The sequence below is a fragment of the Electrona antarctica genome (assembly GCF_951216825.1).
Source record: "Electrona antarctica genome assembly, chromosome: 17".
NCBI classification, from domain to species: domain Eukaryota; kingdom Metazoa; phylum Chordata; class Actinopteri; order Myctophiformes; family Myctophidae; genus Electrona; species Electrona antarctica.
In genome coordinates this window covers 4,071,638-4,090,015 of record NC_136798.1, presented here as the reverse complement: position 1 = coordinate 4,090,015, position 18,378 = coordinate 4,071,638, and the positions used below count along the sequence as shown (strand labels likewise).

Here is an 18,378-nt window from a genome sequence, read left to right as displayed (position 1 = left end):
TCATACAGTCATGGTCATTTTTCTATTAAATACAGAGGTACTACACTTTGGGACAAATTGAAGGTTGTTCTGATTGACCAGATCAGTTTTTTGTATTCTCCTTCAGGGGAACCAAAATGACCTCTCAGTCATGCTAGTGACATTAAAAAAAAGTTTTTGTAATTTTTCTTATTTTTTTTGTTTTGTTTTCTGAGCTCAATTGCACCCCAAAAAAATCTGAACTTAACATTCAGTATATTTTCTGTGGTCTGGGGTTTTCTGGCTCAAACAAGTGCTCTGATTTTCCGGTGGACTGTGTTGTAAGAGTCCATAAATCCCATATACAGTACAGTATGACATAGGAATTTTGCCAGTCACCGTTGAGGCCTGTTTGCCTGTTTTCATTGCAGCTCAAAAGGCTCCAGAACACACAGAGAAAGCACCACACAACAGAAAATCCACTGAATGTTCAAAGCTCAGGTTGTGTGGGTGTAATTGAGGTTATAAAAATAAAAATAAATATAAATTAAAATGAAATTTTAATTTATGAAAGTACTGTACTAATTTTGAGGCATTTGTACTTTACTTGTGTGTTTCCGATTTCCAGTACTTTTGCTTCTACTCCACTACATCTCAGAGGCAAATATTTTTGTACTTTTACTTCACTACATTCATTTGAAAACTTTAGTTAGTTACTTTGATTATTATTATTAACATACATTAAACACTTCAGCCCTATATGCATTTGGGCCACTTGAAATTAGCCGATCTATCATCTACAAGCTCACAATGTGTCGCATCGCGACGCATTGTGAGCTTGTACATCTGCTATTTTCAAAAGATTCTCATACATTTGAAAACTTTTACTTGTAACCGAGTATTTATATATTGCAGTATTGATACTTTTACTTAAATCAAACATTTGATAATTTTTTCCACCACTGCTTTTTGTACGCCAATTATGAATTATGACACTTCATGACATGAAAATACATACACGCAAATACAGCACAGACAGTAGATAGATTCATATTTAGATAAACATACATTTATCCAACCTAAGTACTAGAAATCTAAACTTTGTCATGTATATATTGGCTCTGACCGTGTTTTCTCCCCTTCCATTCGCTGATTCAGCAGCTGGGCGGTGCCAGGATCGACTGTGCTCCGCAGACGCTCATATGATTGGTCCACAGCAGCACAGAGCTCCTCCCCTTCACTAGCCTTCTCCTGGACTTGCTGTGGACATAAAACACCTTTTATTATTTTCTGAGTGGTGCAACCACTCCTATAGACAGCTATGTGTGTGGCTGTGTCCCTGGGTCTGTCCCTGTGTCCCTGGGTCTGTCTGTCCCTGGGTCTGTCCCTGTGTCCCTGGGTCTGTCTGTCCCTGTGTCCCTGGCTGTGTCCCTGGGTCTGTCTGTCCCTGTGTCCCTGGCTGTGTCCGAGCACGAAAATAGCGTTATAGCGTTTGTTCACCACCAAGTGTCACTGTTGCACAGCCTAACACACACACACACACACACACACACACACACACAGGCCAGGGAGGAGGGCTTGTACAGTACAGTACAGTACAGTACAGTACAGTACAGTACAGTACAGTACAGTACAGTACAGTACAGTACAGTACAGTACAGTACAGCACCACTCACTTCAGACGGGTCAGATTTTTTTCCAAAGTTAAACTTTGGAAGGCAATATTAGCCAAAATCGGGATGGAATATGGACAGATCCATGTTGATCACATTACTGTAGAGATAGTGTGTACCGATTTGCGTGATGGGGGACCAACTTATGTGAAACACATGTTCTTTTTTCTTTGTGATCCTGTCATAATAAAACATGTACAACTCAACACTACAAGTCCTGTTCCAGCTACTGTAAGTATTTGCCTATTGGCTATAATTGTCTCCACCAGGCCGAAGGCATGGGGAGAGAGTATGTTTTGCACAACGTCCGTGTGTGAGTCTGTGTGTGTGTGTGTGTGTGTGTGTGCATCCGTCCGACTGTTACCAGCTAATCTCCGGCACCGTTAACCCGGTCGATGCCAAACTTTGCACACACACTCCCTGGATGCCAACGATGAACCTCTGCCCAAATTTTCCAGAACGGCCTGTTATAGCGCCACCAGGAGGCCGACTTTTGAAAAATACATTTATTTTATATTACTACTCCAGATTCTGTCCAAAAATCCCACAAATCGTTACACACTAGCTCTATAGTCATGTGTTCAAGACGGATCTATCCAATATTTCATATTCCATCCTAATTGGCTAACAAATTCCAATCCCTTTGATTTGGACATTTAACAAGATTAATTTGTTACGTTTTCTTCTTATTAAGCCACTCAGCAATGTATGTTTTATTGTATTGTTTGCTAAATAAAAATGAAATCAAACAGTACAGTCCTTTTACTGTGTTATACAGTATACTGTGAGCATACACTTTATAACCAAAGGTCAGTGGACTGGACACCCGTTCTAATTAGTGTCCTGTCTTCTAGTGAATGGTCATATTAATTGCTACAGGGACATTGTCACATTCTAGTCTAGACAATTGTCTGCTTCCAATTTGGTGGCGACAGATTCCGGAAAGCCATTCCGTGACAATCCCCCCATAAATTCCACACACTGTGCACGCCATTGACTGGCACGCACAGAACCCTGAGCCCTATCAAACTAAACACCTTCAATTGAAACACCAATTCATGTGAGGCCCAGTCAGGGACAAATTAGCCATTGGGCCAGTGGGGCCGTGGCCCAGGGGCCCTTGGCTCTCAGGGGCCCTTCAGGGAAATTGGACCGTCAGGTACTAGGTTTGACACCCTGAAATGGGCTCCTGGGGCCCTTCATTGGCCATTTATTTTGTTAAATTTAGGTCAAAAAGGTGATAAAAACACTGACAAACATAAAAGTGTCGCACGCATGCGTGCGTGCTATGGGGGCCCTGCAAAGATTACCGGCCCAGGGGCCCTCGTGGGGGTTAATCTGTCCCTGGGCCCAGTCGCCTAACATTAGTGTCTGATATGGTCTTAGTTATGGGCTGGCTGAATGGACGCAAATCACGGGGATTGATATGGATTTGGTCAACATTTGCCACTATTCTGGAATGGTTTTTCACTAGTTGGAACATGGCTGCTGCAAATAATATGCTTGTGTTATAATCAGACAATAGCTGGTTTGGAAAAGCACGACAAATGTATCCACTCAATCTAATCTATATTGGAAACTCTTAAAGGACCACTTCACCACTTTTCAACCTATCTTCATATAGTTGGTCCTCACTAATGTTCATGATAAAATGCAACAATTTCTTTCTACTCTACTCTGTGTCTCATAGGAGGGCTGTGGGCAGTTCAGAAACCCGTCCACCAGTGACATCAATGGGGAATCCAAGCTAATAGAAACTGCAGGCTTTCTAGTCCTGAAAAGTTGCAATGCGAAAATGGAAGCCATCGTTCTCACGATAATACAAATTTAAAAATATTGTTCAAAAATAAATCTTCCTAATGATGATGTCACTGGTGGACGGGTTTCAAAAATGCCCATAGCCCTCCTATGAGACACAGACAGAGTAGAAAAAAATTGTGGTATTTTATCATGAACATTAGTGAGGACCAATTATATGAAGATAAAGTGGTGAAGTGGTCCTTTAAGCATACAGAGTGCGAAAGGATGACAATTCTATAATTATCGTACTCACCTGAAGTTGCTCTACGTATGCCACTGCCTGCTTGTGCGAGAACAGACTAGTGCATTGATGCTGCAGAGTGCAGCGCACCCTGGTGGTGTGGCGGAGGATCTCACTCAGCTCGTGGTCAAAACCACTCCATGCCTCTAGGGTGCGTTGGAGAGCTGGTCGCAAAACCTCCATCTGTAAAGCACCAGGACAAACGGCATAATGTCACCAAATAGCATCTCTACTTCTTATTTATAAATAAAAATGGTTTCTCCTCCCGTTGATAGGCGTTAACAGCTAAGCCTGCTACTCTCAATTGTCCAATGTTTCGTAGAGTCTCTACCGTGTGATGACTTTTGGGGTGCTACTGTGGTCTTGCCTTTTCCTATGGCAGTAGCATAAGCTACCATGATACATCTCCAGACAACAGACAAACACAATGAACAAACATCAGATATTGTCTTAAAGGCCAGTTGCAAATCACCTTGAAAGCAAAACGTCTCATTCTATAGAAGGTATGCACGTGACATCATCATCATACACGGACGTTACGCGGGAATGCCTACTGAGTGGAAAAAAACTACTTTCTCCTTGACAGCCCATACATCCACACAGAAAAGTCCTATATGATTGCAATACAATATGTTAAACTCACTTTGCCCCTGGATTTGCCACTCACTTTATGAATGCGCATACCCTCTATTGGGTGTTTTTACACAGATCATAATCCTTAGCAGCAGTAGTCTCTGAGCCATGTTGAAGTTTAGCTTTATTAAGATTGCATTGCAAGAAAGGTGTTTATTGCCAAAAAAGGTGTTATTCTTCTGGAAGACATAGCATTATCATGGAGATCCGCTAAGCATTACGGTCTATGTAAAACCACTAAATAAACAACAGAGGTGCAAGAGGCCCTCAATGTCTCATATATGTACTGTATCTCCCTATAGACCTAAAAGAGTCAGTTACCTCCTGCTGCAGAGTGCTGCAGGCCAGACTGACACTCTCCATCTGCTTCGTGAAGGCAGCATCACTAGGGTGGTGCTCCCCCTCCCCGCTCCCCTCCCCCGGGACCCCCACACGGGTGGCGTGCAACCCCTGCAGTGCCGCGGCCACCTCCCTGGCTCTCTCCTCATTAGCCTGGGAGAAATCAGACACAATACAGCTTAGCATAGCTCAACAGTGGGCGGGCGAGCGCACGCACGCACGCACACGCACACGCACACACGCACACACACACACACAATATGCTGCACCTCCCACTCCAGCAGGGCCTTGTGTGCCAGAGTTTGACTGACAGGATGGCGGCATTTGTTCAGCCTTTCCGTCTCCCGTGTCACCCAGCCACAGAGACGAGTCAGCCTCCGCTGTCTGTCTGTGCACGTGTGATGCATCTGTTCCACCTCGCGTATCTGAAGAAAAGCAGTTCACAGGAATTAAAGTTTGGAACAGATGGATGTACAGCACAGCACACTGTAAACCTCTGTTTCAGAAAATGTGCTACATAATAAAGTGCATTAGAATCAGAGTCAATCTTTTTGTCACATCACATTACGAGTAAAGTAAGTTGGGTGACATTCTTAATTGTGCAGGCTCATCAATGCAGTTATCGATAAGAGAATTAGATCATAAAAGAGAGGCCAGGGGAGGAGACAGTGCATAATGAATCAAAGTCAAAGTCAAAGTCATACGATTTGTCACACACGTTACCGCAGTGAAATTTGTTCTCCGCATTTGACCCATCTCTTGGAGCAGTTGAGGCGCAGCCAAGGAGCGGTGAGCTGCAGCGTGCGCCGCGCTCGGGAATCATTTGATTCGTAGATTTGACCCCCAATCCAACCCTTTTGATGCTGAGTGCCAAGCAGGGAGGCATTGGGTCCCATTTTTATTTGTCTTTGGTATGACCCGGCCGGGGATCAAACCCCAACCTCCCAGTTTTAGGGCGGACACTCTAACCACAAGGCCACTGTCTGGTTAGACAGTGGCATTAATAGAATGCATTAATAGAATGCATGCGATGTAACTAAAGTGCGTAATAAACATGAGTCAAGATAACAATTTATATGAGAGAGTCCATTTAAAACAGTTCAGTTCGGTCTGTGCAGTGGCAACAGGCTTAAGATTATTTTTATTTAGTATGATTATGATGATGATGATGATGGTGAATATTATAATTTCTAGCAGCAAATGAAATATCCCAAAGCTACTCCAAAAAACCCATAGGTATAGTAGAGTAGTAACTATAATTGTATTTTGTAAGTAGCTGTACCTGGCAGTCGAGCTCTGCTTGTAATTCCTGCCAGCACAAGTGGAGGTCGCCCAGTCGCTCGGCATAAAGTGTGCGTTCGGTATTAATTCCATCTACCAATGCCATCTGAGGTCCACACTGGCACAGGTACTCCAGAACAAGTTGCCCGTTGGCCATGCCTGCCTTCATCTCCTTTAGAAAGAAAAGACAATCTGCATGCTTTAACAAATAGGAATAATTACAAACTCTAGCACAAAACACTTTAGGCTGCAGCATGGGTGAACATCTGATATCACCTAACTGTATTTCTATCTTTTTTTTTTTATATAATTTTTATCCCACGATTTTGTAACCCATTTTTCACCCCTGTGTCAATTATCTAATGTGACCCTGGGCTCTACACACCCTCCGCCAACCTAGTCCCCATATATGGAGGACATGGGGAGAGCAACAGACTTGAACTCATGCTTCGTTCATGCCTGAGTGTCCAAGTTGCTCCTTTTCACCTGACAGGGGGGAGTTTCCCTGGTTGGACGTAGCGCGTGGAAGGAACACGTTATTCCAACCAGTTCCTTTCCCCTCCATCAGGCGCCCCGGCTGGCCAGGGGGAGGCAGTTTAGAGACCAGGATTACTGCATGTTTTTGTGAGGGTACCTACCCTAGGGGACACGGGGAGAACATGCAAACTCCACACAGAAAGGTCCTTTCGCCAACCCTGCCTTCGGATATGTATTTCTATCTGCCTACAATACTGTACGTATGCCCATTGTGAAGGAGATTCATTGGTCACACTGTAGATCCACTGCATGGACCCATGGTAAAAACCACAGACAAATATGGGAACTAGGCTAAATTAGCCAACCATAATATGGTACTTAAAATCTGCTTAAAATGTATGGTGTCCTGACTGTCCTCACACCAACCCACAATTATGTAGAGAATTGTTCTGACCCGAAATTGCGCATACAGCCATGGGATGCAAAACGGCCCATGCAATGCTACCATGTTTCTTAATGTTAACAGCTACTGTATGAGTTTATAGACGGATAACTGTAAAAATACTGAGTGTAAAACTAAACGAGAATCGTGTAGGAATTTAGCCACAGTGCTAAGAGGAGAATTACGTTGTAATGCGATAACATTTAACCCATTTAGGCCCGACGTCGAAATAAAAAAAAATGTCTTCTAAATCACGACAGTTTTCTGAATTACCTATTTTTCAGTGGTGCTCAATATTTCATGTCAAGGACCCCAAAAATTATATATAATTGGCCACCGACCCCCATCTGAAAATATGTTATTCCAGGAACCCCTCAGAAGCAAAGCTTTGAGTTAAAAACGTTCGCTCTGAAAGAATATATATTCAAAGATTTTTACGATTTAAAAAAAAATAGCAGATCTACAAGCTCGACACTCTGTGCCGCGCTATTGATTGATTGATTGATTGAAAATTGTATTAACAGTTTGCAGAATTACAGTACATTTCAAGCACAAACTCAATACAAAGGCTGTTAACTGTGAGTGGACGACCCAATTAAGCATTACACTTGTTTACAACAGGGTCCACCATGTTCAATTCATCAAAACATTTTAGAGACGTACAAATAGACACTTCTATATAGACAAAGAACAGTACAGGAATTCATCATAATGGAGGTAAAAAGGGAAAAGAAACATAAGTGAGGGGAAAAAGGGGGGGGGCGGTGGGGGGGGATTCAGATTTTACGGGGGCCAGTTTCGAATTGCAGCCATCCGTAGGTGCCCTTTGAGAACGGTTTTGAAGGAGTCAAGGGATTCGCATGTCTTAATGACTGTTGGTAGGGCGTTCCACATTTTGGTGGCATAGGAGCGAAAAGAATTTAGTCCCTTGTTTGTGCCGAATCTGGGTTGAACATGATTCGTTGCACTCCCTCTGGTGTTGAGCTTGTAGATCTGCTATTTTTCAATAGCTTAAAACACCAAAAGGGTTTCCCGCCCAAAATGGGTTAAAGATGCAATCATCCAACCGTCGTCCATAATTACTTTAAGAAGTTATGTGGCCATTAAAAAACGAAACTAGTCATGGAAGAAAATCATTTGAATGAAAGTACATTATTATTGGATCATAAAAGCAGAGTGATGGAGCAAACAATTCAACGGGCAGTGCATGGAGACAGGATCACCTGGCAGTGCTGCAGGGTTTGGAACAACCCCTCTGCATCTCTGGCTTCAAGGACCGTCTCTCTCTCCTGTTTCAACATGGCGTTCAACTTGTTCAGCCAGGACTCTAGCTCAGACAACAGCCCCACCGGGGGCCAGCTTGCCAGCAACAGCTGATGTACAGATAGATACATATACATTATAATATGAATATGTTCTAAAATGTATATTTGAAAAGATACCATACATCACATGTACTGTATCAGTGCTGCAGGGACATACATAAATTCCAGTAATTGTCTCCACCAGGCCAAAGGCATGGGGAGAGAGTATGTTTTGCACTCCGTCCGTGTGTGTGTGTGTGTGTGTGTGTGACTGTGTCCGTGTGTGACTGTGTCACAGAACGGCCTGTTATAGCGCCACCAGGAGGCCGACTTTAGAAAAACAATTTTTTTGAAATTACTCCTCCAGATTCTGTCCAAAAATCCCGCAAATCATTACACACCATCTCTATAGTCATGTGTTCAAGATGGATCTGTCCGATATTTCATATTCCATCCTAATTGGCTAACATTGGCTTTCAAAGTTGGCAGGATTGGCCCGTTTTGAACAAAAAGCCTCAAATCATGAAAGCAGCGTGCAATTTACGTGCAAACTTTCACAGACTTTCCTACTAGGCTGAGGAATATATCCCACCCTTTTCACATTGCCCTGTTATAGCACCACCAACAGGTGGATTTTTGCAAAACACATTTTTGGAACAAAATGGCCTCAAATCATAAACGCACCGAGCAATTTACGTGAAATCTTTCTCAGACTTTCCTACTAGGCTGAGGAATATATCCCACCCTTTTCACATTGGCCTGTTATAGCACCACCAACAGGTGGATTTTTGCAAAACACATTTTTGGCACAAAATGCCTCAAATTATCCAATTGCCATCCAAGGCGTAAGAATAAATGGCACCCTTTTCACATTGGCCTATTATAGCGCCACCAGGAGGCCACAACCTGACCTGCCCTGGTGGAGACCTGTGCCCCACGTGGCACTTTTTCTAGTTAATCATGATTTCCAAGCACGTAACACTACTGTAGCCTATGTATTGTAATGCTGTTACACAGACCATTAAATGTTGTGCCTGGTCACACTGCTAACCGCATCTTCTGAGGAAATATTGCCTCCTTTAATACGCCTCTTCAAAGTCAGCCAGCTAACAGTCAGACATCAAAAGGAATCTCTTTCGAACATGGCACACGGCGATGCATATTTGCTACGCTGTAGATTATGTGCTCGCATCACTTGTGATGAATGGGAAACAAAGTGAACCGGAGAAACGTTTGGTATGTTTCCTTCAACTTTCAACACGACAAGAGACTAAAGAGGATTTTCTTCTGTCCATTTATGGTTGAAAATCGAGCGTTCACATAACAATTTTCATTTACGGAGCCAAAGAACTTGCAGCTTCGCTAAGTTTTCCATCAACGATATTGATCTGTAGCTGTGCTACATCAACGTATTACACCACTTTCTATTGTCCTAGAACCTAGAGAAAGCAGCTTGTTTCCATCAGTTCAAAAAACGACGGTATGCAGAAAGTGCAACATATCGCTCCAGTTCTTAGATCTTTACACTGGCTCCCTGCCTGTAAAATAATTCATTTCACAATACTCGGTTCTTTTAAATCAAAGTAAAAAAAAAAAAGAAAGAAAAAAATTAATAAAGAAAAATCTGCTGCTGTGTTTATTGAGATGATTCTTCTGCACTTAAATTTTACACTCTTATTTTTCTGTTTTATTTTCACTTAATTTTTACGTTATTAAATTCACATATCCTTTTATAATGTGTTACAGCTACTGTTTAATGCTTAAAATGCGTGCTGAGTGCACGGCACGCTCCAGGGAAACTCTAGTGCACGGCTCATTGTTGCTGAAATCCGTTTTGTTTTTTTCGCGCCGCTGCCGCGTTGTACGTGACTCGCGTGTTCAGACACACAGGCACTCAGGCAGGCAGAGAGGGAGCGAGAGGGAGAGAGAGAGGCGAGACTCGGCGGAATGAGCCAGAATAAAGTAATATTTTATTATCGCACTAATGCCCGTGCCATATGGCAGAGCCTGGCCCAGGTGAAAGGAGTTGGCCTCATTAGGCCCACTGGCAGAGCCTGACCACCAGAGCCTTTTGTGGTGGTTCTAGAGAACTGTGGGTCCGACCGACTCGATACCGGGCACTGGACTCCCTGTGGGGGTGTGGAACGCGTGTGTCGAATGTGAAGTCGGTGGGTGAAACGGTTCTCGAGTTACGTGCATTACACACACACACACACACACACACACACACACACACACACACACACACACACACACACACACACACACACACACACACACACACACACACACACACACACACACACACACACACACACACACACACACACACACACACACACACACACACACACACACACAGCGCATTTATAGTAGGATGGTCCCATTATATTAAACTTGCAGCAATATATTTTTTATCCTCATGATAGGATTATTAAGACCAGGCAATTTTCACTCTGATGGCGATATTTGCAGAATACATTATTTTCCCTCTAGTTGAGTTAAATTAACAGTGTATGATGAGGATTCTATGATTGCTTCATGGTACCTGTTGCTGTGTGTCCAGGGCTTTGGACCGGCCAGATATGAGCTTGCTCCAGCTGAGCTCCATCAGGGCCAGTCGATTGCTTATCTCAGAACCGTTGGCTTTGTTCAGATGAGTACCTGCCCTGGCTACAGATGTCTTCTGGGCCGATCTGGCCTCCACCTCCATAGAGAAATCCTGCCGTAACACAGCACAGATGTGACATAATGATTCGAAATATGACCTTCACAGGTTTCACCCTGAACAGAGCCCTATTGACTTCCATGATAAAAAAAAACAAACAAATTATTGGAGGACACGCACACACACGCACGGACACACAGAAGCATCTTGAGGGATTTCCACCATTGTGAAACACTTTGTGAAAGAGCATCAGGTTGAAATGAGACATCAGGTTGTAAAAATCCTCAGCCACAGAAATCTGTTGCATCGAGAGCGTCAGTAATTAATTTCGAACAGCTTGCTCGAGTCCCTTGCCGGTGTGCATTTAACTACGTTCCAGTATTATGTCATTTCATATTACACAGCATATATATCTCTTACCGCCTTTACTGTTCCAAGAAAGCACTTTGGTTCGGTTCTTGTATTTCAGCGCCATCATTCATCACACTCACAGAGTCTCCCTGTATGACCATACAGTCATCAACTGCTCCCTCTGCGTCTTACCAAGAGCTGAATGACACAGCTGGGAATATGTTCCTGATTCCGGGTAGTGCCGTCAACTTCTACCGACAGAGTCTCCAGCCGGGTGTGGGCCTCCGACAGCCATTCATTCAGTCTCTCAGAGTCTCTCTGGTGTCTATGAGGTGCGGGGAGAGAGATGGTGCATTATATAATACTGTTTATTCTCTGTCAGAGAATGAAACGGGACACAGAGAAAACAGGTACAATGCATTTTTACAAATCCAAGGCTGTTACTTGGGGGAAAATAACCTGTGGGGTTATTTTCAGAGTCCATTCATTTTCCAATTAATGGACTCTGGGTAGTTTTGTTTTTCGTCAGAAGCGACACAGACAAGGTAAAAAGTTAAAAACAAAAAGGCAGCAGTGGAAGAAGTATTCGGATGTTTTACTTATACTTTGACTTAACCCATTTTGGGCGGGAACCCCTTTTGGTGTTAGCATTATGTCATGCTTTAGCTATTGAAAAATAGCAGATCTACAAGCGCAGATCTATAGCAGAAAGCGCGCCACCGAGTGGCGCGCTTTCTGCTATTTTTGAAAAATCGAAGAACCACTGACATAGAAACATAGCTTTTTCAGAAAACTGTCGGGATGTAGAAGACATTTTTTAGAATCTGATCTCAGGTCAAAATGGGTTAAAATGGGAACAACCAAGTAACTACTTGAGTAATGTACTTACTGTACTTTCCACCTGTGAAAATAGGGCATTAATACGTGGAAAAACTAATTTCCTACCCAACAAACAGCACTGAAATGATGATGTTTTTGTAGATAACAATTTGCTGCAGATGATTTTTAGACTAGTCTAAAATTAATAATGATGTGGGTCTGCGGAACTGACTTCCGCCCGCATAACTCTAGTTTTGCATTCCCCTCCTCTTGCAATGACTTCTGCAGAGCTCAAACTGAATGAACTGGAAAATATTTATTTCCACAGATCGTAAAAAAAAAAAGAAGGGATTTTGCCAGGAGATGTTATACTCACTGGCATATTGCTACAGATGGGATAAAACTTACTAAACTGCTGATGCTATATATACATATATATATAATACAGTAAAGTCATCATTTACACCTAATTTACACATGGTAATTAACCCATTTTAGGGCGGGAACCCCTTTTGGTGTTTTAAGCATTATGTTATACTTTAGCTATTAAAAAATAGCAGATCTACAAGCTCATAGCGCGGCACCGAGTGCCGCGCTATGAGCTTGTAGATCTGCTATTTTTGAAAATTCTTGAAAATGTGCCTCAAATCTTTGAATATATATTATTACAGAGTGAACATTTTAACTCAAATCTTTGCTTCTGGGAGGTCCCTGGAACAACATATTTTCAGATGGGGGTGGCGGAGGCATATTACATATAATTTTTGGGGTCCTTGATATGAAATATTGAGCACCACTGATACAGAAACATAAGGTTTTTCAGAAACAAGGTCTAATCACTTTCTCTGTTCCTATGTTGAAATTGGGGTTGTCGCAATCCGATCACGGGATCGGAAATCGGGGCCGATCACGTCATTTTCAAATGATCGGAAATCGGGGCCGATCACGTCATTTTCAAATGATCAGAATTGGATTGGGAGCAAAAAAAAACATGATCGGGACATCCCTAGTATCAATATTATATCCATATCATGATATTAGACTGGATATTGTCTGTGATTTTGGATATTGTACTATTGTGATATGGCATACGTGTTCTATAAAAATATAAATATCGGATTGGGAAAAATCGGTATCCGCAGATCAAATGATCGGAATCAGATTGGGAGCAAAAAAAAAACGCGACCGGGACATCGCTAGTTGAAATATCAAAAGTACTGTAATAACTTTTTTTATTTTAAATGTGCTTTCTCACTCTCATATCTTGTGCTGTGCACTTGATATACGGTAGTACAGTAACTGTCTATTATTGAAAGGCATCAATTTCAGCCTGTGATCAACTGTTGTACAAATAACACACGTTTGTCCATTTCACTGACCACACATATTCATTGCTATATTGTACAGTTTTATGATCTCATTATCAAAAGAAAATAACTTCTATTTGGTTTTTGCCTGCTGTAGTTGCAAATGTGGAATGCTTTCTATTGTCCGCCCTCTGTTGTTCTCAAAGTGGGGTCCAGGGACCACCAGGGGTACCCTGTAGGGGGGTTCAAAATGGACCAAACCTGACTTGACGGCTTTCGAGGCTTTCTTCACCCACCCAATGACTGATTGTGGGGGTTAGCAGAGACGGAGTACTCGTAGAGAGGCTGGGGAATTGGCTTTACTAAATTGGGACTTGAAGGGGAGGAAATGTTTGTTCTTTTGTCTTGAAGGGGCATGATTTGCGCAATAATACTCTTTTCATTATGTGTGCCCTGTGATTCCTGAGATTTATATTATTGAAATTACAATAAAAATATTTTGAAAAGGACCAAACCTTTACAGGTGTGTAACTGTAGAGCAGTGGGGTTTTTTTCAACCCTTTTCATATCAAGGACCATTATTTATTCTGCATTTTGAGCCACGTACGGATGGACTACCATTTGATGAGATTTAGGCTCTCAGTCCCAAAACTTTTAATATTTTGTTGTTAGCTAAGATTGTGTCCACGATTACATGCCGTATTGATGTGGTGATCAAAATAACAATTCTTCTCTACAATCTCTAACTGTGTCGACGTCTTGTAAATTAAGTAATGCAGATAATATAGATAGATATGCAATAATTTAACTCTTGAGAGCGTAAAATTAAACCAAATGGAGCCGTTTCATTTTACGCTCTCAAGAGTTAAAGATCTATTATAGGTTCCATTTGATTTACCAACTCTCCCTCATTTAGCTGGGTTTTCTCTGAAAGAATATATACCTATTCAAAGATTTGTGCCGCATTTTTACGATTTTTCAAAAATAGCAGACCTACAAGTTCATAGCGCGCCACTCGGTGGCGCGCTATGAGCTTGTAGATCTGCTATTTTTCAATAGCTAAAGTATAACGGAATGCTTGAAACACCAAAAGGGGTTCCCGCCCAAAATGGGTTAAGGACCACTGGTTGTAAAGCAGTGGTTCCCAAACTATTTCATGTCAAGGACCCCCAAATTGACACTAATTAGCCCACAGACCCCCATTTGAAAAGATACGGCAGGGACCCCCCTAAGAGAAGATGTGTACGGCTCTATAGCAGTGATTCTCAACCCGTTTAATTTTCCAGGACCCCCAGTTTCATATGCATTAGGCTACGGACCCCCATTTAATGGCATTTTTATCACTGAGACCCCCAATTTATATTGTAAAACCAATGTTAATTTAACTCTGATAGTTTGGTTCCAAACTATCATTTAGCTGAGGACCCCCTGGAACTCCCTGGGGGTCCCCGGACCCCACTTTGGGAACCACTGCTGTAAAGGTCTGAGAAGTGCCCTACCTGGACCAGCTCTCCCGGAGGTCTTGGCAGCGCCTGATCTTGTGCTCCGTCCTCCTGTGGAGGCTGCGCCACCGTAGCTCCAGAGCTCCTCCTGCCTGTGTGACCGAGGTACTGCATCCTCCTGCGTCACCACCGCACTGCAGCCCGTCGCCCTGGTCCAGGAGCAGGCCTAACACATCTCTGCTCTGCTGGAGCTGGCTCAGCACTCGCTAAGGGACACAGAGAAGCAGGGATATATTACGAAGGAATATTACTCAGGCCGCGCGGCAGTGGCTCAGGGGTAGAGTGACCGGATGGGATCGTCACAGTTCGATCCCGAGCATCCCCCAGGAGTCAGTGTCAAAGTGTCTGAATCCCTGCTCCCGATGTGCAGGTTGGTGCCTGCACAATCTATGTAAAGCGCCTTGGATAAAGGCGCTATATAAATGCACCATTTGCCATTTATTTATTTACTCTCAAAATGTCTTTGTCTCAATGTCATCTAATTAGACTTTATAATATATATAATATAATTAGATTATATTTTTGACACCTTTATTTCATTCTTGTATCCTTGTTATACGGAACAACCTATCGGTTGTTAACACAAGTATAAGGCAGTTTGTTCAAGTACAGTACAGTATAGGGAAAATTGTTCCCCAAGTATAGATTGTTCATAGACTCATTTCCAAACAACTTCACACTGATAATAAGAATCAGTATGCGCCAAATGGGGCCAAACCGATCATCAGATGAAATGTAAAAGTGGTCACTGCACTCACAGGTAAAAATGCATCCCATCAAACTTTCAGATGCCGTTTTCCTCACAGTGTCGAGGAAGAAAGTTTAGGATTGATGTTTACAGTCATCTCTCACTCTTGAAATACACATTGGTTTAATGTTGTGTGTAAACAATTATAGCGATTCTCAAAGCAGTTGTCCCCAAAACCCCACCTCCAGGCGCAGAGGGAGCGCTCTCTACGATCACGGCACCAGAGTCAGCTTGATCGCGCAGGGCCGCAGGTCCCCTTAAATCTAATTCATGCTCCACTGTGCGAAGGTGTTGCACGCAGAGAACGGCCAAGAACAGCAGACCTCCAAGCTCGCAACAGTCACATCTGCAACGCGATGTGAGCTTGATGTGATGTGATGTGTTGTCAGCTGTTCTTGGCGCGTGATACTGTTGTGGGGTGAAGTATACTGTATATGTCTCGATAGGAGCGTCTCACCAGCCAAGAGGAGGTTGAATGAACTGAAACCAGCGCTCCCCAAAACAACAGATTTGTTGATCTGTTGGAAATTGATTACATGAAACCATGTCTTTGCAGTCTCAATGTTTGTAAACAAAACATCCGTCTCTATAAGGAAGCCAGTCTTCTGAGTCTTGAATTCAGAAGGGAAAAATGACTCCAAAAAGACGTGGGATTTGCCAAACAGAAACTAGGGGGAAACAAAAAGCAGGCTAACCTGGCAGGTATCCAGTCTCTCCTGTGTTTGTTCTTGGGGACAGACGTCGTCATGGTCGTCTCCTTCGGGCTCTCTGCCGCTGACTAGGGTCTCCAACTGATCCAGCAGTTGGCCCAGTTGGCCACAGTCCCTCTCCCACTGGCTCCACTCCTACACACCATGCAGCACCCCCCCAAAAACAACATTATGCTCATGTCATCCCAAGAGGAAACGTTTGCACTGTTCAGTATGAATGATAACGTTATGCCAGTGGTGCAATGTTTGACACATTGACAAAAATGTAAATTGAAATTGGTACTTTGGTACTACAGTATTTTGATGACAATACTTTTGTAGTACAATTTTTAATACAGGAATTTTACTTTACTTGCTGCTTTGTTGCTGCATCTGTCCAATTTTAGATTTTAGCGTTGCCTATGTATTAAGAAATAGCAGATATACAAGCTCACCGCGGGTCACTTTGTGCCGTGATGCGAGATCTGCTATTTTTTAACATTTTTGAAAAGTGTTTAGAAGTTTGGAAGGCATTTGTAGAATCGGCCTCAGGTCCTTTTTTGTGATTTAAGTTCATTTTTTTCAAATCTGGACCTCATTTTCACTGTAAAACATCTCTTTGAAAAGGATGATTTCTCCACAAACACATTCCAACACATGATACACAATTGACAACAGGCAGGCAGAAGGGGTCAGCACACCCCACATCACTTTAGTACAGAACATTTTCAAATAAAGTTAAAAATAGGAGGGGAATGCAAAAGAAAATGACTTCTTGTCCTCTACTCGAGTCTTGAGTAGAGTTAAAGGGATAGTTCAGATTTTTTGAACTTAAGTTGTATGAAATACTTGCCATTAATATAGTGGTTGCAACTGCATTAATTGATTGCCCGAGTCCCATGGTGGGAGTTCTGCTCTGGTTTTGGTCAATATTAAGTAGTTCCGGTCATTTTGTGGGGGGCACTGGGGCCACGCAGTAAAAGTAAATTAATCCACAAAACAAACGTAATTTGTATTGTTGACCTATTTCTAAAATATTAGCGCGACTTTCGTTCAACTTTGACCCCTCTATCACATAGAACTATTTTTTGGGCGTAGTGATATGGACACAAAAAACATAGTTCTGTGTGATAGAGGGGTAAAAAAAGAACGGAAGTTGCACTAATATTTTAGAAATAGGTCAACAATACAAATGACGTTAGTTTTGTGGATTAATTTACTTTTACTGCGTGGCCCCCAGTGCCCCCCACAAAATGACCGGAACTACTTGATATTTCACCAAAACCAGAGCAGAACTCCCACCACAGGACTCGGGCAATCAATTAATACAGTTGCAACCACTATATTAATGGCAATTATTTCATACAACTTAAGTTCAAAAAATCTGAACTATCCCTTTAAGTGCTTCAACTGAAGAAGTATTGTACAGACAAAAAGGAAAACTTCTTGGCACAGCACATCTAAAATAATCTACATAAACAAAATATGCACAGTTGACATGGCCCACCTGAAGCCTGGTCTGAGAGGCTACTTCATGTTGCAGAACGTCTTGGTTCAGAGCGTTGATCCTGTGCTCTAGCTGGATGCGCTCGGCCTCCAGACTCTCTAGCGCCCCCGGCTGCTGCTGGAACAGATGCCGGAGGAACGCCGCTTGGGATCCAAGGACCTGGAACAACTTCTGGGTTGTCCGAAGTTGTGGGAGTATAGGACAGTGGTTGGTAAGAAGCGCCAGAACATGGCTATAGGTCAATTGAGAGTTTCTGTGTTGTGTTTTGAAAATTGTTTCGTACATGCATTTCTAAACCATGCAAACCCAAACTGTTTAGGATGGGCTTGGTGGAAGACAAACGGTGTTGGAAATGTAAAGGAGAAAATGGTACATTTTTACATGCTTTTTGGGAATGTCCTGTGGTTATACCATTCTGGAAAGAGGTACTGGGGAAACTTGGAGACTGGATGGGGCTAATACTACCAGAATGCCCGAGGTTATGTCTCTTGGGTGATCGCACAGTGCTGCCACAGGGGGTCACCAAGGCACAACATGCATTAGTGACTGCAGGTCTTATTACTGCAGCCAGGTTGATTTTGAGAAACTGGAAGTGCTCTGTTACGCCAGAGATCACAGACTGGACCCAACTTTTGACGG

General features: G+C 42.7%; 1 protein-coding gene across 1 annotated transcript in view; it reads right to left on the bottom strand.

The window, feature by feature from the left end:
* LOC306940570 (nesprin-2-like) overlaps window positions 1–18,378 on the bottom strand; it is a 161,129-nt gene that overhangs the window by 72,926 nt on the left and 69,825 nt on the right. Inside the window, exons 49-59 of the mRNA XM_079525668.1 lie at window positions 17,740–17,910; window positions 16,239–16,388; window positions 14,793–15,001; window positions 11,360–11,492; window positions 10,697–10,870; window positions 8,068–8,217; window positions 5,927–6,097; window positions 4,914–5,069; window positions 4,627–4,797; window positions 3,685–3,855; window positions 1,085–1,218 (exon numbers count right to left, since the gene is read on the bottom strand). Coding sequence (XP_079381794.1) covers window positions 1,085–1,218; window positions 3,685–3,855; window positions 4,627–4,797; window positions 4,914–5,069; window positions 5,927–6,097; window positions 8,068–8,217; window positions 10,697–10,870; window positions 11,360–11,492; window positions 14,793–15,001; window positions 16,239–16,388; window positions 17,740–17,910 — 1,790 coding nt within the window. The remainder of the gene's footprint in view (window positions 1–1,084; window positions 1,219–3,684; window positions 3,856–4,626; window positions 4,798–4,913; window positions 5,070–5,926; window positions 6,098–8,067; window positions 8,218–10,696; window positions 10,871–11,359; window positions 11,493–14,792; window positions 15,002–16,238; window positions 16,389–17,739; window positions 17,911–18,378) is intronic.